The 22,336-nt window shown below is 40.1% G+C and overlaps 1 protein-coding gene across 18 annotated transcripts in view; it reads left to right on the top strand.

Moving 5' to 3' along the window:
• The window catches only part of SLMAP (sarcolemma associated protein), a 163,475-nt gene that overhangs the window by 102,436 nt on the left and 38,703 nt on the right, over positions 1-22,336 (top strand). For 4 of the 18 annotated variants that reach the window (XM_049776160.1, XM_049776159.1, XM_049776170.1 and 1 more), the window contains exons 9-13: positions 2,687-2,824; positions 4,659-4,827; positions 4,915-4,965; positions 5,416-5,466; positions 11,771-11,833. In XM_049776160.1, the coding sequence (XP_049632117.1) occupies positions 2,687-2,824; positions 4,659-4,827; positions 4,915-4,965; positions 5,416-5,466; positions 11,771-11,833 (472 nt within the window). The remainder of the gene's footprint in view (positions 1-2,686; positions 2,825-4,658; positions 4,828-4,914; positions 4,966-5,415; positions 5,467-11,770; positions 11,834-22,336) is intronic. The other 14 variants (XM_049776172.1, XM_049776171.1, XM_049776177.1 and 11 more) reach the window with 5 other exon arrangements.

Raw genomic sequence — 22,336 nt, forward strand, 5'->3', positions numbered from 1 at the left:
TACATGACTTCTCTGTTAATTTGAGATGTTCCTACTGAGGTGTCATTATTGAGGAATTGGAGCTGTCAGTGCTGCTGCATATGTGGCCATGTGCTCTAGGGGTTCCAGGGTCTGTGGAGCTGGGCTGATAAGTTTACATGGTGGCTGGTATGGGATGTAGCTGTGGTAGCCAGGGCTTCTAGAAGGATGAAGGGGTGGAGGGGGAGGCTGCCCATCTCTACTCAAAAAGACCATAGAATTTTTAGCACCAAATTGCCATACCTGGAGTTTTTGTTGGGTAGGTGTCTGCAGAAACTAGTGGTGGAGCAATGAGGTTTGACCAGGCTCTGGGAGGGCTGAGATTCAGTGACCTGTAAATTTTTATTTATTTATTTGTTTATTTGTTTGTTTTGGGGCTACACCCGGTGACACTCAGGGGTTACTCCTGGCCATGTGCTCAGAAGTCACTCCTGGCTTGGGGGACTATATATGGGACACAGGGGGATCAAACTGCGGTCCAATCTGGGTCAGTCATGTGCAAGGCAAAAGCCCTACCGCTGTGCCACCGCTCCGGACCCTGACCTTTAATTTTTTTTTTTTTTTAATCTCAGTAAAATGCTCAGGAAAGTTCTCAAGATCTTTCTCGAGTATTTGCCAGTATTTGACCTGGCTCTGCAGGCTTCACTGTTCAATCCTTAGGGCCAACAGTGTGTTACTCTCAGGTCAGCCTGCAGGGACCTAGTGAATGGATGCATCACATGCATTCCAGACCCTTGATCTATCTCCCTGGCTCTTGTCAACCTATTCTGGAGGGACAGTGCGGGTGAGCTGGACAACTCATACCTGACAATATTCGAAGACTACTTCCTGGCAGGGTGCTTTGAAGTACCCCTGGAAGCGCCCAAGGGTCATGTAGTACTGGGGGTCAAACCTGGGTGTTTCTTTTGAGCTGTCTCCCAGCTATTTAATCTTTAAAAGTACAGTTTTATATCAGTAACATCTTCTCTTCCCTATATCATTTTAATTTGATGGGAGAGATACATTCGACGGTATTCAGGGCTTACTCCTGGCTCCACATTAAAGGATTACTCTTGGTGGGGCTCATGGGGCCATATAGAATGCCAGGAATTAAATTTAGATCAGCTACATGCAAGGCAAACACTATGCTCAACTGTACTATCATTCTAGCCCCTACTGCCCACTTTTAAAAAATATCAAGCCCTGGGGGCTGGAGAGATAGCATGGAGGTAGACCATTTGCCTTGCATGCAGGAAGACAGTGGTTCGAATCCCGGCATCCCATATGGTCCCCCGAGCCTGCCAGGAGCAATTTCTGAGTGTAGAGCCAGGAGGAACCCCTGGGCAATGCCAGGTATGACCAAAACAAAACAAGACAAAAAGTCAAGCCCTTAACCCCAGAACTTAGGAGACAGAGAAGGAAAGCAATCAAAGTAGAAGGAAGAAGATGAGAAAAAGCGGGGAACAGGGGTCAAGACTTCTGTCATATTGGTGATATGGGACTGTGGTATAGCTATACATCTAAGCACAGACTCAACAACATTGAAAACAACAGCCGGGGCCGGCATGGTGGCACTAATGGTAAGGTGTCTGTCTGCCTTGCCAGCGCTAGCCTAGGATAGACCTTGGTTCGATCCCCCGGTGTCCCACATGGTCCCCCAAGCCAGGAGTGACTTCTGAGCGCATAGCCAGGAGTAACCCCTGAGCATTACCTGGTGTGGCCCAAAAACCTAAAACAAAGAAAACAACAGCCATTGAACTTTATTAGGTACCTGTCAAAACGGCAGGTGTCGAATGTGGAGGTGGCGATGATAGGTTATGGGAACATTGGTGTTGGGAGTTAACACTGGTGGTGGGATTGGTGGTGAAATAGTATATGCCTAAAACTCAACTATAAAATATTTGTAAATCACAGTTTCTTTATTAGGAAATTATTTTTTTTAATGGGGCCAGAGTAGCAGTAGCAGGGGTCTCAAACTTAATTTACCTGGAGGCCTCAGGAGGCAAAGTCGGGATGATCCTTGAGTGCAAAGTCAGTAATAAGCCTTGAACATTGGGGGGTGTGACCCAAACAACTAAAACAAAACAAAAGAAGATTCCTCTAGGGCAGGGCCACAACATTTTGAGACCCCTGCAGTAGGGTGTTTGCCTTGCACACACTATAACCAAGGATGGACTGAGGTTTGATGCCGTAGTCCCATATGGTCCCCCAAGCCAAGAGCAATTTCTGAGCACATAGCCAGGAGTAACCCCTGAGCGTCACCGAGTGTGGCCCAAAAACCAAAAAAAGAAAGAAAGAAAGAAAAATTATTTTTTTAATATCAAATGCTTTGTTATGCTTTCTGTTTTCGCACATTTCTGAGGCAAATTGACATTCTTATGTTGCTTAACCAAGCTTTATATTAAGTCCAAGTAGATCTTGACTTTGAATGGCCTAGAGTTTTACTTTATAAGTTAAATTTAGAATGTGTATTTATTGTGGAGCTGGATCTGTAATACAGCAGGTAGAGTGCTTGCCTTGCACGTGGCCAATCTGAATTCAACCCTCAGAACCTCGTATGGTTCCCTGAGTACCACAGGGGGCTGATTCCTAAGTATAGAGCCTGGAGCATTGCCAGTGTTGTCCAAAAACAAACCAAAAAACAGTGTGTATTTATTTCAACTCACTTGCCTATAAATTTGAATTGCAGAGAAGCCTGAGTAATACTGAAGATGAATGTACCCACCTGAAAGAAATGAATGAACGGACTCAGGAAGAATTAAGAGAACTAGCCAATAAATATAATGGAGCAGTTAATGAGATTAAAGATTTATCTGATAAATTAAAGGTATGTATTTTCTCAAGTTGAAAATTTGTTAATTGGGAAAAAAAGAAAATTTGTTAATTGTTCCTAGTAGACCCTTTAACTTCAGTGGTTCATGTATTGCTGCAGAGCTGATGTAAAATTTGGTGTTGAAATGCATAGTAAAAGTAGGTGCTTGTATTCTCTATGTTCCAAACCCATGAAAGTCTCTAAGTCTTGGTGTATTTCACCTGGGTGGAAATGGTAGTTTACAACGCCATCTTTTTTTTTTTTGGGGGGGGGGGCCACACCCAGCGGTGCTCAGGGGTTACTCCTGGCTGTTTGCTCAGAAATAGCTCCTGGCAGGCACGGGGGACCATATGGGACACCGGGACTTGAACCAACCACCTTTGGTTCTGGATCGGCTGCTTGCAAGGCAAACGCCGTTGTGCAATCTCTGTGGGCCCACAACGCCATCTTTTAATATAACAGGAAGTAGATAAGAATTAGAAAATCTCGGGCAATTCTGATTTTTAAGTAGTAAGTATGCTTAGTTTTAGCAGTCACCCAAGCCACACTAGATATATTGCTGCTAGAATGCTCAGAGGATTCTTGGAGTGATTTGTGCTAATCCTATAATCTCCTGGTGACTGCTTGAACTGCAGCTCCCTCCAGGATAAGGACAGTTTTGAGCATTGTCAAATTGTTCTTTCAAAATAGAAAACCAGCAGTGTATAGGGTAGAGTGCCTGCAGTGATAGAGTGCATGCTTCACATGTGGGAGACTCTGAATTTGATCCGTGCACTAAAAGAAATCGAACACGTTTTAATATGTTATAACTGAGTTGTGAAGATCCATTTTTACATGATTCATTCTCTAAATCGAGTAGCTACAGATTCATATTAGTTAGAGCTAAGAATGAAGATTTATCTCCATGTGCTGGTTAAATTCCAATAGTTGTGTTGGTTGAATTATGACCGTTCAATAAATATATTTTTCTCTAATTTCCTTTTCCTTCATTGATGTTGTTACAGTGAAGAACCAGGGTTGAACACATACTTGGTTGCGATGCTTTACATTTAGATTTGGTACTGCCAGTGGTCACACTCTGGTCCTTGCGGGAAGTGGTACACGTCTGAGTTCAGGGGTCCTGCTGTTTAGTTGTTTACGCACAGTCTGGTTACAGTGTCTGCCGAGGGATTGCACGTGTACTCATAAGATTCATGCTCCTGGTTGTGGTGCTTGCAAATCTTTTTAGTTCTACTGCTTGCACTGTGTGTGTGGGGTGGGGGTGGGGGATATAATAATAATAAGGCCAAGATTTATTGGGCGCCAGGGATGTGTCCCCTTTACTTGTATCCTCTCATACACCTGGTTGTGGTGCCACGGGAAGTCGCTCGCAGTACTGGACAGTGCTCTCCAGCTAAGATTGTGCGTGGTGCATGTGTGCAGGTAAATCAGGGTTTGAATCACGGCCTCATTTGAAAGGCACTTCTGTTGTTTAGACCTGGCAGTCGTGCTGCAATCCCCGGCACTGCACTGCTTCTGGTGTCTGAGTTTGATCCCCGCTTAGTGCAACATCAACAGAGGGAGAGGCAAGAGAGAAAATGGGAAGTTGACATTTTTACCTCCATCTAGACTGTATCGAATCCTTTGTTGCCTTGCATGTTCCATTTTTTTTCTTTCCCCCTTAGATACTAGGGTTGCATGACCCAGGTCAGATCACTTTGCATCATGTTGACATTGATAAATAGTTCTGTAGTATTGAGAGTATTCTTATTGGAGGTTTATTGTGAATAAAAACAATGCGGGGATACACCTCTTAAATAAGGCCAAGATTTATTGATTTTTTTTTTTAATTTCTTTTTTCTTTTCACAGGTAGCAGAGGGAAAACAAGAGGAAATCCAGCAGAAGGGGCAAGCTGAGAAAAAAGAGTTACAGCATAAAATAGACGAAATGGAAGAAAAAGAACAGGAGCTCCAGGCAAAAATTGAAGCTTTGCAAGCTGATAATGACTTCACCAATGAACGGCTAACAGCTTTACAAGGTAAGTGAGCTTATCCAGACATTGATTTGATTTGATTTTTTTTCTTTTTATCTGTGAAATATCTTTTTCTTGGACTTTTATTTACAGTACGGTTAGAACATCTTCAGGAGAAAACTCTTAAAGAATGCAGCAGCTTAGGTAAGTATCCTATCTCTTATTTTAAAGCTGAATTTTATCACAAAACATTTGGTATTTACAGATTTACATTGGGTGCTTATTCTTTGTAACAGATGTTTTATTATTCCGGTATTTGGCATAGAATATATACTAATACATACAGAACATTTTCTTTAAAATATTCTTGATCGCCACTAGTGGGTGCCATTGTTTTGTCCTTGTAATGAATGACATTTCTGTATCTGAGACATTCTACTTAGGTATTATTGATATAAGAAAAATACAGTAGCAGGATCCTTTGTCTTTTGAGGTTTATTGGATTACTTTGTAGTTTCAGCTTCTTCTCTTTCAATGGGAAGCTGAACCTTTTGTGTAAAAATAATGAGGGATGTGAGATCCCATGGTTACACTTGAAACCAGTTTTGGAGTCACTTTCTCTGATCAGGCAATGATACACTCTCTTAATCCTAGGGATACAAGTTGATGACTTCTTACCTAAAATAAATGGGAGCACAGAAAAAGGTAGTGTAAAACCTTAAATATTTTTCTTTCATAATTTTCTTTTGATATTTAAGCAGAATAGAGAGGTCAAAATTTTAAGTGTTTGAAATGGAAATCGTATGGTCCATAGACCTTGAATTCTCTTTTATGCTAGTCTTCCTTTATCTTGCAACTCATAAATTCTATAGTCGATGGTTGGGTAGCCCTTGTTCTATGGGAATTACAATTTTCCAATACTAAGATGGTAATGAGTTTAACTTAGCGTGGCCATTTTGTCCGCCATTGCATTTCTCAAAGAATGAAATGCTGGGGCCCTAGAAGATTAGTGTCTTAAACAACTGTCTAGGAAGCATGAGACCAAGAGTTCACACTCTGACTTGAAGTTGGTTGCATGTGACATGGTGATGTAGACAGCTCTCACAGTTCTGTTGTTTGGATCTCTATTGAGAAGGTACCTCAAAGATGGTTCAGTGGTTTAAAATGTACATAGAGCAAATGTGAGACCTTGAGCCTAATCCCTGGTTACCATGATACATGCTCAACTTGTCCTCACAGCCTCCACTGTTTGTGATCCCCTATAATACTAATTTCTGTAATTCCTGGGGATAATTGATTCCCCGTGTTTAATGCTATACACTGTCCCTTCCCATCAAGAATTTTACTCAGTAGCCCTCTGAGCCATTGAACATGTCTTAGAAACTGTTTTCTGTATCTGTCTGTTTCATGAGTTAGAGAAAATGATGGCAGTCATTTCTGTCATCTGAAAATCATTTATTCCTTGATACTGAAACCCTTCTTTATGGATCACTTGGGCTATCCTGTTATTGTGTCTGGTACATTTTATCCAGTGACTTCGATGTTTCTTCAGCTGAAATACTCCTATTCCCTCATCTCCTCTTCAGTATTACTATGTATGTGAATATAAGTACCAGAATATAGATGCCAGATCCTGCATTAGATTCTTGGGAGTTTAAATAAAAAATTTTTCTATTTATAAACCTGTATGCCTCTCACAGCAGATTTTTTGGTTTTTTTGGAAAGGAACCACACCTAGCAATGTTCCTAGTTACTCCTGGCTCTGCACTGAGGACTCACTTCTGGTATCCATGTGGGATACCCTACCTACTGTACTATTGCTCCTGCCCCCCCCCCCCTTCAGTTTTTAAACAGAACTTAGTGAAGAATGTCAAGGCTGATAACCAGAACTTCATTTCTCCCCCTCATATCAGGATGTCTTGAGGCAACAACAAAGCTGACAAAGTTAGAAAAAGCTGCTATTTTTGGGTTTAAGTTTGCTCTTAACTTAGGTAATCATGTATATTTATACTACGAAGTCAAGACATGATAATATGTATTGTGAATTTTTAAGACTTTAATCGTTTTTTGGTAAGATGTTGACATTTTAAAACTGATTTGCTTGAGTTTCAGTTTGAGAAATTTTTAAAGGTGTAGTTTATATTCATTGCACCAAAGTTACCAACTTAGCCAGCACATTCAATGACTTCATTGTCTTCTTGCAAAAGCCTTTCATCCTTAAGTGAAAGTATATTTTCTGTTGTCATTATTCTTTCTTTTCCTGGAATGTTCACTTCTTTCTTTTTTTTTTTTTTTTTTTTTTTTGTGGTTTTTGGGTCACACCCGGCAGTGCTCAGGGGTTACTCCTGGCTCCATGCTCAGAAATTGCTCCTGGCAGGCACAGGGGACCATATGGGATGCTGGGATTCGAACCGATGACCTCTTGCATGAAAGGCAAACGCTTTACCTCCATGCTATCTCTCCAGCCCCCACTTCTTTCTTTTTGAGTGAACATTATTAATGATTTGTTAACTGAAGCTGGGAGCTTTTTATTCTTTCAGTTAAGAGTAAACTGTTAAATACTAGTAGAATACTAGTAAACTAGTAGAATAGAGTCAATTCTGTACACTGAACTATCTTTTACTATTTAGAATTGTCAAATGGCTGCTTAAATTATTTTGCCAATTCTAGTTATTTAGGTGAAAATAGACAACTCCTTGATTTAAGAGTAAAAACATATTTTGAATATTTGAAATTTCTGCTTGCTATAAATTATATTTTCACTTACTGATCTATTTATGTTTTTATTGATGATAAATTGAATAGGGTGACAATATAAAGAAACAGTAGACTGGGGCCCGAGCCATGGCATACCCACGATGGACCACGGTTTGATTCCCTGGTGTCCCACATGATCCCCCAAGCCAGGAGTGATTTCTGAGCACATAGCCAGGAATAACACTTGAGCGTCACAGGGTGTGACCCCCCCCCCAAAAAAAAAAAAAAGAAAGAAAAAAGAAACTGAATAGAAATACGTATGTTTATATACAAAGACCTCATTATACCAAATTAAATCGCAGAGTAAAATTTGGACTAATATGAATTTATTGAGTCATTTGCAATAATTTTTAGAACTATTCTAAGATTATAAAATCTCAGATACAATTTAAATAAGGCTATTATTTTTGTGCCGAGAGAGCCAAGTATAGTAAAAGACTACCTAACCTGTCTGAAGATATTAAGATTATTCTGATTAATACTTTCCCAGTAAATCTCATTTTTGAAATGACAAATCTAAGTAAAATGACTTTGCCTTGTCATTTTTGTTATCCAATAAGCAGAATATGAGTATGTCTTGGAGGGAGTTAAAACTATACTATCCTATAAAAATAATATAAAGCTACATATATTACTTAAGAAATTTAGTTTCCACATAAAATGATAAAAAGAAGCCTAAGAAGAGAGCTCAAAGGACTAGTTTCTATATTACGTTAGGAAGGTTCATATGAAAGTCCCAGCACTTCACGGTTGGTTCCTTGTATATTGCCCAGAGCAAACCCTGAGCAAGGCTTCAGGAGTAGCCCTTGAGAACTTCATATGTGACCCCACCCCAAAAAAGGAAGCATAAAGTTCTAGTATTTTAATGGTGTACTTAATATATATTCAATCTGTTACATCTAAAATAATTTCAGTATTCTATAAAATATTGTAAATACATTTCACATTCCTTTTTCTTTACTAAATCTTTTTGTAATTAGTATATATTTTATACTTACAGTACTTTTCAACTCATACTATATATATATATGTATACTTATATATATATCTTTTTTTGGGGGGTTGATTTTTGGTTTTTGGGCCACACCTGATGACACTCGGGGGTTACTCCTGGCTATGTGCTCAGAATCGCCCCTGGCTTGGGGACCATATGGGAAGCCAGGGGATTGAACCTCAGTCCGTCAGCGCAAGGCAGACACCCTGCTGTTTGCGCCACTGCTCGGTCCCTATACTATACATTTTTTAGGGTCTTAATACCAACATAATAGTAATGACTTACATTTAGTCTGTGACTATTTCTATTCATAGACATAGAAAATAAAAGTCTATAGGAAAACTCATATAAATAAAACATTTTACATATGTTTTGTTTCTATCTTCCCCCCCTTCATATACTTAGAGTTCCATTTAATATTATAGACACCTCCATTCTTTTAAGTTTCTTATTCCTTTTGATTATTGTTGGCATATACGTTTTGGAAAAATAATTTCCCATGGGTCTGAATTCAAACAGAGGATTAGTAAGATCATCTTATATATATCTTTATATATCTTATATATATATCTTTTATATACTGTCTGAAATTCATTTTATATTTATAAGAATTTGTTTGGGAAAAACTTTTGTCTAGGAGTTTGGGGGAAGTTATAGGTATATATAGGTAGGTAGATAGGTGTGTTTCCTTTTTATATTAATCTTACGTTTATTATAACCTACTATAGTAAATAATAGAATTCAGATTTTAAAACCAGAATAGTGAATATCTTGTGGCTTGCTAAGTGTTGGTGGGATGTTCTGAATTAATAAATGTCATCTATAAAGTCTTATCATAATTGTACTTTGGTTTTGAGTACATTTTATAAGGTCTTTTGTTTTAGGAAAAATCTTATTTCAAGTGAATTTTTATATTTCACAGTATTATATAGTTTGAGTTCTGTTGTTCTTGAGGTTTGAGTTTGGTTTTTGCGTCACACTTGAAGGTAGTCAGGGTCATTGCTGGCTCACTACTTGGGGGTCACTCCGGATGATGCTTGAGGGACCATATGGAGTTTTAGGGTTCAAATTGGGGCCTCTTGCATGAAAAGCATGTGTTTTTCCCTTTGAACGATCTCTCTGGTTCCTGTTTTGAGTTCTGAAAATATAGCTTACAAAGGATGTGTGTAAAGTAAGTTTTTTCTTGGCAATTAGTATTGAATCTAGATTTCTTGACTCCATTTGGAAAATGCTACTTAATAGATTTTTAAATTTTAATTTCAAGTTTATGTTGTGATTGACTCTTATTTTTTAAAGGTACATTATATCTCTTTGTAATGTTCCAATAATGCACTGAATTTATTTTTCAAAAACAAGAGTTTTATGTCTTTTCACCTAAATGTGAAACTGATGATGACTATAGACTGGAAGCCTTCAAACCGTGTAACTAGATCCAGCATGTAAAGGATCATGATAAATTTGAGGGTGAAGGTAAAGAAGAAGACTGTCAGTGAGAATGTTAAGAAGAGTTGGTAAACATGAATGACAGGAGATGGTGCCTGCCTTTCGAGCAAAACTGAGAGGATGAGAGGGATGTGGTGGATTGAGATGTAGAGTCTCTCACAGAGTGACACTAACCCAAATCCTTTCTGACAGATGTTCGTGCTTTCACATCTTTCAGAAAGTTCATGTCAAGAGTTCTTTTTTATTTTGTAGGCCACACATTTGGTCCTCATGGATTTCTCTGCTTCTGAGGTCAGAGTCATTCCTCTTTGTGTTGGGGACCATATGGTGCTGAGGTTTTGGGGATGCAAAGCAAAGCATACACTCCAGCCCCTTGAACTATTCCCTAGTCTCTAGAATATACATATATAAATTTTTTGGGTTTTTTGTTTGTTTGTTTGTTTGTTTTGGGCCACACTCTGTGACACTCAGAGGTTACTCCTGGCTATGTGCTCAGAAATCGCTCCTGGCTTGGGGAACCATATGGGCACTGGGGGATCGAAAATGGTCCATCCCAGGCTAGTGCCAGCAAGGCTCTGTGCCACCACTCCAGCCCCAAATATATTTTTAGTACTTGAATGCCCAAAGTCTATTTGATTTGCTTGTTTGTTTATTTTGTTTTTAAAATATACAAATGTATATAATTGAAGAAGGGAGAGTTATGCACATTCAGAATGTAACTTTAATTCAAAGTAAGTAAAAATCACCTTAAGTATGAAATGAAACTTCTTTTAAACCATTTTTGTTTTATTCTCTCTACCCATTTTTAAAAAAATTTATTTGAGGGCCCGGAGAGATAGCACAGCGGCGTTTGTCTTGCAAGCAGCCGATCCAGGACCAAAGGTGGTTGGTTCGAATCCTGGTGTCCCATATGGTCCCCCGTTCCTGCCAGGAGCTATTTCTGAGGAAACAGCCAGGAGTAACCCCTGAGCACTGCTGGGTGTGACCCAAAAACAAAAAAAAACAAACAAAAAAATTTATTTGAGCTAATCAGAACCATTTACCAAGTTCTTACTTTAAAACATGTAGTCATTGTTTTAATTATATGGATATAAATAAATAATTTAATATTTTGATAGTTTATGAAGCACAGGCTAGTGCCTACAAAGGGAAGATTTTGTGAAAAGAAAGTATAAACATTTTATGGAAAATTTCAGTAGTTAAGATTTTTTTTTGATATCAAAGTATTTACCTTTTGTCTCTTAACTGAGATGAATAGCTTTGAAAAGATACTTACTATTAAAAGATCAGCCACTTCAAAATTAATTCAGCTAAATTAATTTTTGAGGGTGGGTTGGGTCACACCTGGCAGCGCTCGGGGTTACTTCCTGGCAGGCTCGGGATTCGAGCCTGGGACACCGGGATTTGAACCACCGTCCTTCTGCGTGAAAGGCAAACGCTTTACCTCCATGCTGTCTCGCCAGCCCCAGCTAAAATATTTTTAAGTTATTTATTGGTATTTTAAACTCTTTGGAAAAAAAGTACATTTTAAAAGTGGAGAAGATTATTAAAGCAATAAAAAAGCCTTTGGTTTTCTCGAGCTCTTTGGATAGAAACTGCACCTTTAAAAGCTAACCATTTAGGGTACAAATTGATGACTGTAGTTTTGATTTTCAGTCCTATAACTTTAACACAAAATTATGCTGGTTAATATAAAGATGGTACATTTTATTAATTTTATTCAGGATTAGTCATGCTCATACATTTTTCTACCTGCTGTTGGTTTTCCAAAACAGCAACAAACTATATCCTTAAAGGTGTTTCTTTCTTTATTAGACCACTTGCTTTCAAAGAGTGGAGGGGACCGCACACTTATCCATCATTTCATAGAATGTCAGAGTGAGTACAGTTTTTCACATTGATATTAATAAGGACAGGCTAAAATAAAGCTGACAGAGAAAACGAAGAGCTGTGTTTGTCAATAGTCGAAGTACACAAAGGGCCATCTTCAGACAGCGGGGAGCATTTCATTTTGTTTCTCAATCTCTCTTTAGAGAAATTTTATTGTGCTTCCCTTGACAAATGAAAGTGATCATTTCATTATTGCCCACCAAAAAGGAAATTTCATGTTTGTTCATTAAAAATCACTTTTAGGGGCAAAATAAAAGGTCAAGCTGTTTGCGTGGATGTTTAGCGGTATTTCATGTATTATTACTCACACTTTATTAATTTTCTTAAATGATCAAATGAAGCTACAAAAACAGTCATTTAATTTGAGCATTCATATCTGAAGATGGCCTCTAGGGAGCAGAAGCTGTCTAGGGATATACTAACAATAGATTGTCTCCCTCCCTCCTTCACTCGTTTCCTACCTTTCTTCCTTCTTGTAATTTGTGTCTGTGTGTCTGTGAGTGTCTTTGTGTGTGTGTGTGTGTGTGTGTGTGTGTCTGTGTGTGTCTGTGTGTGTCTGTGTTTGTGTCTCTGTGTTTTGGATTGAACCCAAAGATTTGCACACTAATGAGGTATGCTCTATACCACTGAGCCATTGAGCCATATTCCTGGCCCTAAGAATATTAGGAAGTTTGATTTTGTTTTTCAACAAAGAGAGAATTATGGGTCCTCCCAGTGACTCTTGGATAACTGAGCTGATGATTCACCAGGTATCATTTTGGGGTTGGTCTCATACGAAGTAACTATATTATGAATTACGTTATATTTAATATTATAATGTATATAATCTATATTATATCTTTAGCCCAAAGAAAAAAAGCACAGAATTTCAAGAGACTCTGTTATAATCTGTAAAAAAAATAATTTCTAGTACCATAAACTATTTAGCTGTGTAGTTCCTTGTGCTTATCTTTTTTCCCAGTGCTGGGGAGTGAGCCTGGGCCTGTACATGACCTATTGAGCATCCTGGTCCTTAGCTTTGTTTTTGTTTGTTTGTTTTATTTGTTTTAAGTTAAGAGTGATGATCGGGGGGGTGGCTCTAGTCTTTGGATTCACTCTTGGCAGTGCTTTGGGGACCATATGGGATGCTGGGAATTAAACCTGGGTTGACTGCATACAAGGCAAGCACCCTCCCTGTTGTACAAATTCTCTGGCCTGGTGTTTCATAATGTTGGGCATAGTGTTTCACAGACGTATTAATGTGATTTCATATATGAGCTATTCCAGTACCATACCTTCGACCCATGTTTGTTTCCCCCATCTGGCCCAGGAGCCCTTGCCCACGTTCCCTCTTCCCGGGGAAAACTTCATACTGAAGACATGTTCTCAGTTTATGTTTCTTCATATCCCCATTTGAAAAAGATTATTCTGTGTCCTGTCCATTTCATTCTAACTTGATTCAGATTCTTTCCAGCCCCATCCGTGTGGAGGCAAAATTCCAGAATTTGGCTAGTAGGAGAATGCTGCAATGTACATTACATAGGCATGTAGATGTCTTTTCTAAGCTGTGTTTTGAGACTCTGGGATAGATGCCCAGAAATGAAATTGCTTGGTTATATGGAGGCTCTTTTCCTGTAATTTTGGAAGTGTACTGTACTTTAAGAAGGGAATATTAGGGGCCGGAGAGATAGCATGGAGGTAAGGCATTTGCCTTTCATGCAGAAGGTCATCGGTTCGAATCCTGGCGTCCCATATGGTCCCCCGTGCCTGCCAGGAGCAATTTCTGAGCATGGAGCTAGGAGTAACCCTGAGCACTGCCGGGTGTGACCCAAACACCACAAAAAAAAAAAAAAAAAAAAAGGAAGAAGAAGGAAATATTAGAATGTAAGTTTGAAATTTAGATTAACTGCTATTTCGTTTCATAACCTTGTTTGGTTTCAGACAGGACAGCCATGACAGGCTTAAGCTACAGAGGACAGGGATTAGGCCCAGAAAGACAGCCAGTTCCAGGAACTTCATGGACACACACCAGGACAGTTAGATAAATTAAGGAATGCAAGATATCTAGCAATACAAAAAAAAAAAAAAGATATCTAGCCATACCTGGGGGTCTGCGGGTGATAAATCTTATGTAACTAGTTGCACCTTAAGGTCGTCAGGCTCCCAAGCTACTCCTTCACTAGTTTAAACCTGCTGACTCAATATGTCCTAAGTACCTATAGTACCAACCCGAAAGCCCAGCAACCCATAAAAATGCCTTGTGGATGGACTCCCTTTAAGGGCCGCCACCTGGGAGAGGTTCGGCCCCAGCATGCTGGTATCTCTAGTAAACTCCTTTGCTTTTGCTTTACTAGCCTGTCTCCTTGCCATCTTTGTGGGTTGGATCTCAGTCCCGAGCTAATATCTTTAGTTTACTTCCAGAAGATACTTTGTGTCTGTCAGTCTTTTGGCAGAATCCATTAGATAATAATTTGGTTGTTGGCTCAACCATTTACACTTTTGAGGATATTTAGTTCATATTTTATTTTGTTTTCCTTTGTGGTAAAGCAGATTGTATTTCTTATTATTCTTTTAGGAGAAAACCTTGGTAGTTTTTTCTTTTTTATTGTTTTATCATTTTTAACTACTTTTATTAAAGTGCCTGGGTTTATAATTCTATTATCATTTTTTTTTTTTTTTTTTGGTTTTTGGGCCACACCCGTTTGACGCTCAGGGGTTACTCCTGGCTATGTGCTCAGAAATCGCCCCTGGCTTGGGGGGACCATATGGGACGCCGGGGAATCGAACCGCGGTCCGTTCCTTGGTAGCGCTTACAAGGCAGACACCTTATCTCTAGCGCCACCTTCCCGGCCCCTCTATTATCATTTTTAATGTAAACAATAAGATTGGCTGTTGAGGAACCAGAGAGAGAGTATTGTGATTAGGCACTTGCCTTGCAAACAATTGACCTTAGTTCCATCGCCAGCACCTCATCGGGTTCTATGAGCCATGCCCGTAGTAGTCCATGAGTGCAGGCCAAGAAGTAAGTCCTCTGCACCACCAAGTGTGCCCCAAAGCAAAACAAACAAAAGATTAGATGTTCAACAAATGTCACTATAACTTTTTGTATATGAAGTGAAATTTCTTCATAGTGCAAAATTATAGCATAAGAATCTGCATTCAGTAAAACATAATGCGTGGGGCTGGAGTGATACAGCAGTAGGGCATTTGCCTTGCACGCGGGCAGATCCAGGACGGACCTGGTTCAATTCCCAGTGTCCCATCTGGTCCCCCTAGCCAGGAGTGATTTCTGAATGCATAGCCAGGAGTAAGCCCTGAATGTCACCAGGTGTGCCCTCCCCCCCAAAAAACGCAGAGGACTTTTCTACATTGTGTTCTTGGGCTCCTAGGGTATATTCCTGGGTATTGCTAGTATTGGGGGCCAGAGTGATAGCACAGCAGTAAGGAGTTTGATTGCAAGCTGCCAACCCGGGATGGACCCGGATTTGATCCCCAGCATCCCATATAGTTTCCTGACCCTGCCAGGAGTGATTTCAAAGTGCAGAGCCAGGAGTAACCCCTGAGTGCCACTGGATATGGCCCAAAACACAACAACAACAACAAAGATGAGGGACCTGAGAGATAGCATGGAGGTAGGGCGTTTGCCTTGCATGCAGAAGGACCGTGGTTTGAATCTCGGCATCCCATATGGTCCCCCAAGCCTGCCAGGAGCAATTTCCAAGTGTAGAGCCAGGAGGAACCCCTGAGCGCTGCCAGGTGTGACCCAAAAACAAACAAACAAACAAACAAAAACAGATGAAGTGTTAAAGTTGAAGAATCCAGCCAGTTGGAGGCCAGCTGTCATGGAATGTTGAAGGCAGCCTTCTTCGGAATTTGTCTGCCTCTTGCTATCTCTTGTTCCTGTTGGTCAAGGTTGGGGCAGGGACATCACTCTGAATTCTAGAGGAACTTTCCTCTAAGGCAGGGGTCTTCAAACTTTTTAAAGTGGGGGCCGGATTATGGTCCCTTAAAGAGCTGGAGGGCCGGACTATATGAGCTACTAATTCCTACTCACACTGCACATATCTTATATAAATAAAATGAAAATCATTTATAAATAAACAGATCACGCACCAGTATTTTAATGGGAACTGTGGGCCTACTTTTGGCTAAAGAGATGGTCAGTGTCCAGTTCCATATTTGTCACTGCCAGCCGTAACAAGTGATGCAAGTGGGCATCAGTTAATCTTGATCTGGTTGGAGATTTCAGATGTTTCATTCTTGAAAAAGTCTGTTCACAGGCATAAGTGCTACCAAAGATGGTTACCATTTTGAGTGCATGGTTCCTGATATTTGGATATACACTGAGTGTATATGCTGGCAGGTATCTTGGCAACCAAACAGCGCTCACTGCTGGCAAGCGGGATCAGACTCCTCTGCGGACCGCATGTAGCCCTCGGGCCGTAGTTTGAAGACCCCTGCTCTAAGGTCTCCTTTGTAGAGACAGAATGTTTTTCCCTCTCTCAGTAAATCTCATTTTTGATCTGGGGTTAACTTGTGCCCAAAGTTAAAACATATTTCTAGGGACCAGAGCAATATAGCACAGTGGTAAGGTGTTGGCTTTGCATGCAACTGACGTGGGATCCGGCTTTGATCCCCTGAGCCTGCCAGGAGTGACTTCTGAGTGCTGCTGGGTGTGGGCCAAAAACCAAAACCAAGGGCCCAGAGAGATGGCACAGCGGTGTTTGCCTTGCAAGCAGCCGATCCAGGACCTAAGGTGGTTGGTTCGAATCCCAGTGTCCCATATGGTCCCCCATGCCTGCCAGGAGCTATTTCTGAGCAGACAGCCAGGAGTAACCCCAGAGCACCGCTGGGTGTGACCCAAAAACCAAAAAAAAAAACAAAACAAAAACAAAAAACCAAAACCAAAACCAAAACCAAACCAAAGATGTTTCTAAACCTATGCATCCTGTGAGACAGTAGGATTGTTTGTTTTTTTTTTTTTGGGGGGGGGTGGGAGAGTCACACCCAGCGGCACTCAGGGGTTCCTCCTGGCTCTATGCTCAGAAATTGCTTCTGCAGGCTCGGGGGACCATATGGGATGCCAGGATTCGAACCACCGTCCTTCTGCATGCCAGGCAAACACCCTACAACAATGCTATCTTTCTGGACCTCGGCCCTAGTAGTTTTAATTACTAGAACATTTCGAATTTTCTCAGTATGTTATGTCTTATTGACACCTAAAGTAAAATGCAAAATAAAAAAAATTTTGTGGACCAAAGAGATAGTTCTAAGAGCTAAGACATGCTTTTCGTGCAGGATGCCTGGTTTCAGTCCCTAGCACTGCTTTGCTGCCCACACACTGACCAGAGCAAGCCCCAGCACTGAGAGGTGTGTCCCCCAAGATAAATAAAAAGAAAACGTCTTTCTCTACTCCTCATTCCCATTTTAAAACTATAGTTTTGGGGCCAAAGTGATAGCAGGTAGGGCATTCACCTAGCCTGTGGCTGACCCAGGTTCAATCCCTGGAACCCCATATGGGACCCTGAGCTGGCTAGTTGTGACTTCTGAGCGCAGAGCCAGGAGTGACCCCTGAGCACTGCCAGGTAAGGCCTAGAAACCAAATAAAATAAAATAAAATTATAGTCATGATCTGTGTATGCCTCTTTAATTTTCTCCTCCTTTATCCTGAGGCTTTGGTTTCAGAAATTTCCTTATTTAGACTAATACATTGAGTGCTGTTGTTCTTGTAACTATTTGCTTTCATCATTCTTTGGTGATGAATTGTTCAGTCTCTGTGGCCAATTTAAAAATCTTACATGTTATACTTGAAATGGATTTTTAAGTTTCTATTTTTTGAAAATTTAAAATGCTCTCTTTTTATGACAGAATAGAAAACACCTAGCATCGTTCTCTGCTCACATATATGTCCACATTGTAGGAAAACGAGTTTAAACTAGACATTAATTTTTTGTTTTGTTTTGTTTTGTTTTGTTTTGGGGTTGCACTCGGCAACGCTCAGGGGTTACTCCTGGCTCTACACTCAGAAATCGCTCCTGGCAGGCTTGGGGGACCATAAGGGTTGCCAGGATTTGAACCACCGCCCTTCCGTATGCAAGGCAAACACCTTATCCTCCATGCTATCTCTCTGGCCCCTGGACATTAATTTTAACGTAGGACAGATAGTCTTAAATTCATAGTAATTGTGTTTTGATACATAGATCATTTCTTAAGAAATCCATTTCTGCAAGGCAAGGGAAAGGACAGTGTCCAGTGAAAATAAACCCTTAGATTTTGACTACATAATGAAAGATACCACGTGATGGGAGAAGGGTGCTGGCATGGAGAAGAAAGGGAGAAGTGTACTCGAGGTGACATGAGGACAGAAAGTGATGGAATGTCTTTGAACTGGGGTGGCGGGTGGTAGAGCTGCAGTAACTGTACACCAAAAGCATAAACACCAACACGATTGTAACCATATTGTCTTAACTACAGCTGAAAGACAAGGTAAGTAAATACAGAAAAATACCTTAATACATTTATATTAATTACTTGTGAAATAGTTTGGCTGTATTGAGTAGTGTGTAAATATATTGATATATACACACATACATGTGTTGGAAAAACATATTATACATCTGACAAAAGGCTAATTTCCAACAATGCAAAGTACTAAAAATATGAACAAAACATCAAAAAATGGGGAGAAAAGCTGAACAGATACTTCTCCAAAGAGACATACAGACAAAGAAAACAGGCATGTAGAAAGTGTTTGTTGTATTTATTGTTAGGCATATGTACATCAGTGACATGACAATGAGATATCTCACACCAGTGAAACTAACCTGTATCAAAGACCGGAAAAGTCTGTGCTGTTGGAGATACTATAAAAAGGAGCCTTCGTTTGCTCTTGGGGAGAATAAAATACTGATCCAGCCTCTATGGAAAACTAAGGAAACTTATTTAACGTAGAGCAAATATAAGATACAGTAATTCTGGGCCCGGAGAGATAGCACAGCGGCGTTTGCCTTGCAAGCAGCCGATCCAGGACCAAAGGTGGTTGGTTCCAATCCCGGGGGACCATATGGTCCCCTGTGCCTGGCAGGAGCTATTTCTGAGCAGACAGCCAGGAGTGACCCCTGAGCACTGCCGGGTGTGGCCCAAAAACAAAACAAACAAACAAACAAACAAAAAAGACAGTAATTTTATTCCTAAGTATCTATCTCAAGAACACAAAACACATTTGGAGGGATAGCATAGTGGTGGGGCGTTTGTCTTGTATGCAGTTGGCCCAGGATGGACCCGGGTCAATCCCTAGCATCCCATATGGTCCCTGAGCCTGCCAGGAGTGATTTCTGAGCACAAAGCCAGGAGTAACCTGCACACCACCAGGTGTGGTCCCAAAACAAAACAAACAAGCAAACAAAAATAAAACACAAAACATAATTGCTTCGAAGAGATACATGCACATCTATGTTCATTGTGTTGCAGTGAACTTAAAAAAAGATGGAAGCTCACCTTTCCTTATAATTTGGAACTAAGTATGTATTCTGGGACTGGAGAGATAGCATGGAGGTAAGGCGTTTGCCTTGCATGCTGAAGGACAGTGGTTCGAATCCTGGCATCTCATGTGGTCCCCTAAGCCTGCCAGGAGCAATTTCTGATTGTAGAGCCAGGAGTAACCCCTGAACACTGCCGGATGTGACCCACAAACCAAAAATCAAAAAAAAAAAAAAAGTATGTATCCTGTTAAATTCCATGTGATCTAATTTACACATGGAATTTGAAGAAAGGAGCATGGCAGTGGTCAGTGGCCAATGAAAACAAGCCCCTAGAGCTTGTCAGCAGAACTCTTCTTACCAGTAAGAGGGAGCAGAGGGAAGAAACCTCGAGGTAGTGACAGAAGGACATAGGTGGTGGGCAGGGTACTGCAACACTGTATGACTAAAGTGTAAGGGGTAATACTGATGGAAACCATGTCACCTTGAATTAAAAAAAATAGGGGGTGTTGTTTAGCTACACTCGATGATTAGTGACCTGCTTGCTGCTCAGGAAATGAATCCCTTGGATTCAACTCAGGACTCTTGCTCAATACACATGTTGAACACACATCCATTCCCCTAATAAAACCAAAATAATTTTTTAAGTAGAAGTGATTTTTTTCAGAAAAACAAGTTTTATGGATAAAATAAGTGTGCTTATTTAGGGCCTATACCCAGTAGTGCTCAGGGATCACTCTTGATGGTGATTGGGGTAATATACAGTGCCAGGGATTAGATCAGGGTCAGCTATAGGCAAGACAAGTGCCCTATCCCCTGTTCTGTCTCTCCAGCCCTGAAGATGCTGGGCTTAAAAGATTTTTTTATTATTCTCTTATAGCAACAAATTATCATAATTATTGCAATGTTATTATATAATATTATGTTAATTATTCTTTTATAACATAAATATAATCATTGTGCCAAGCATGATCCTGGCTTCTACGCTATCTGAGATTATCTCACACACACACCACCCTCCAAGTTGTTTCCAGGTGCACTACAGCCAAGAATTGGGAGTGAAGGGTGGAAAGGGAAAGGGATGGTTACCACAACAGCTCTCTCTGGCAAACTCTACAACTAAAGCATCACAACTAAAAATTGTGACCCCCAGTGAGTGCATACTCCACAGATAAATGGGTGAGAGCACATATGTGTGAGTAGTATTGCCAAGCATGTATGTACTATTTAGTCATCACAGTGAGCAACAACAGAAGGGAGGGAAGGAAAGAAGAAAGTAGAGTGAAAACAAGTAAAGTTTTGTTCATCTGTTTTGTTTTGGGGCCACATCTGACTGGTCAGGGTCTGGCTCTCTACTCGGGTCACTCCTGATGGTTCTTAGTGTCATACAGCGGTGCTAGGGATTGAACCCAGGTTTACCACAGGCATGGTAATTAATCACCTTACCCACTGTATTTTCTCTTCAGATGCGCAACATGAATTTCTAACAACTATAAACAAAATGTCAGATTTTAAAAAGTGAATCAGGGCCGAATCGATAGCGCATCGGGAAGGCATTTGCCTTGCACATGGCTGATCCAGGATGGACCTCGGTTTGATCCCTGACCAAGAGCGATTCCTGAGCGCATAGCCAGGAGTAACCCCTGAGCATCACTGGGTGTGGCCCAAAAACCTAAAAAAACAAACATGCAAACAAAAAAGTGAATCAATTGAAGGTTTAGAAAAGAATGTAGAGGAGATTTTCAAAAAAATAAAACAAGACTTTTTTTAATAGAAGGATGAAATTTTCAGAAAATTTAGTATTGATTCTGGAGATCTAACATCTGAATGATAAGATTTCCAAAGTGTGAGGAAGGGCAGTATGGGAATAAGAGGAGAGAATTTATCAGTGAAATAGTGTGCAAGATAATTCCCTAAAGATACGAGCTTCTATTTACTGAGGACCAAAGAAAGAATAAAGGAATAATAATAATAATAATAATAATAATAATAATAAATAATCTTGCCTTGCAGATAGCCCACTCTAGTTCAAGTCTGTCACCACACATGGTCCTAAAAGCACTGCTAGGAATGATACAAAAGTAAATGAATCTTAAAGACTACACTAAATCCAAATACATCTATGAAAACTCATGATTTCATTTATATGAAATATTCAGAACAGGAATTGTATAGGAAGGAAACAAAGCATGATTGGCAGGGTAGAGGAAGGGCTTAAGTGGTGTTTAAGGTTGGAAGTAAATTCATGTGTGTGTTTGAGCCACACTTGGCAGTGTTTGGGACTTGGTCTTATCTCTGTGCTCAGGGGTCAGTCACTTTTGCCAGTGCTTGGGGAACCATATGCAGTCTGGGGAAAAAAGGAAGAGAGAGTGAGGAAAGAAGAAGAATGTTTGCCATAGAGGAGAGGGAAAGGCGGGAGGGAAACAAGGGCCATTGATGGTGGGAAAGGTATCCTGATGAAGGGATGCATGTTGGAACAGACTGAAACTCAATCACAAGCAATTTTGTAATTGTATCTCACAGAGATTCAATGAAAAAAAAATTAAGAATATTTTCAATGGGGCCGGAGAGATAGCATGGAGGTAAGGCGTTTGCCTTTCATGCAGAAGGTCATCAGTTCAAATCCCGGCGTCCCATATGGTCCCCATGCCTGCCAGGAGCAATTTCTGAGCATGGAGCCAGGAATAACCCCTGAGCACTGCCGGGTGTGACCCAAAAACCAAAAACCAAAAAAAAAAAAAAAAAAAAAAAAGAATATTTTCAAAATTGCTAGAAATATATAGGGCTTATACTGTGTTGGTCATATTAAACTAGATTTAATATAACAATAAATTATGAAATCTTGTATTTATTTATTTATTACTGAAGTTATATAGCCAAAAGTGAGGAAGAACATCTGTTTCTCAAGAAATCTAAGCTAACAGAGCGGTTTTAGCACCTTATATTGCCATCACAACACGGGATTTATAGGGGAAGGGAATAGAGAAATCTTAAAAACTCTCTTTCCTTATTAAATTATTTGCCCAAGGCTATA

Source organism: Suncus etruscus, chromosome 7 (genome assembly GCF_024139225.1).
Source record: "Suncus etruscus isolate mSunEtr1 chromosome 7, mSunEtr1.pri.cur, whole genome shotgun sequence".
In the NCBI taxonomy this organism is placed as follows: domain Eukaryota; kingdom Metazoa; phylum Chordata; class Mammalia; order Eulipotyphla; family Soricidae; genus Suncus; species Suncus etruscus.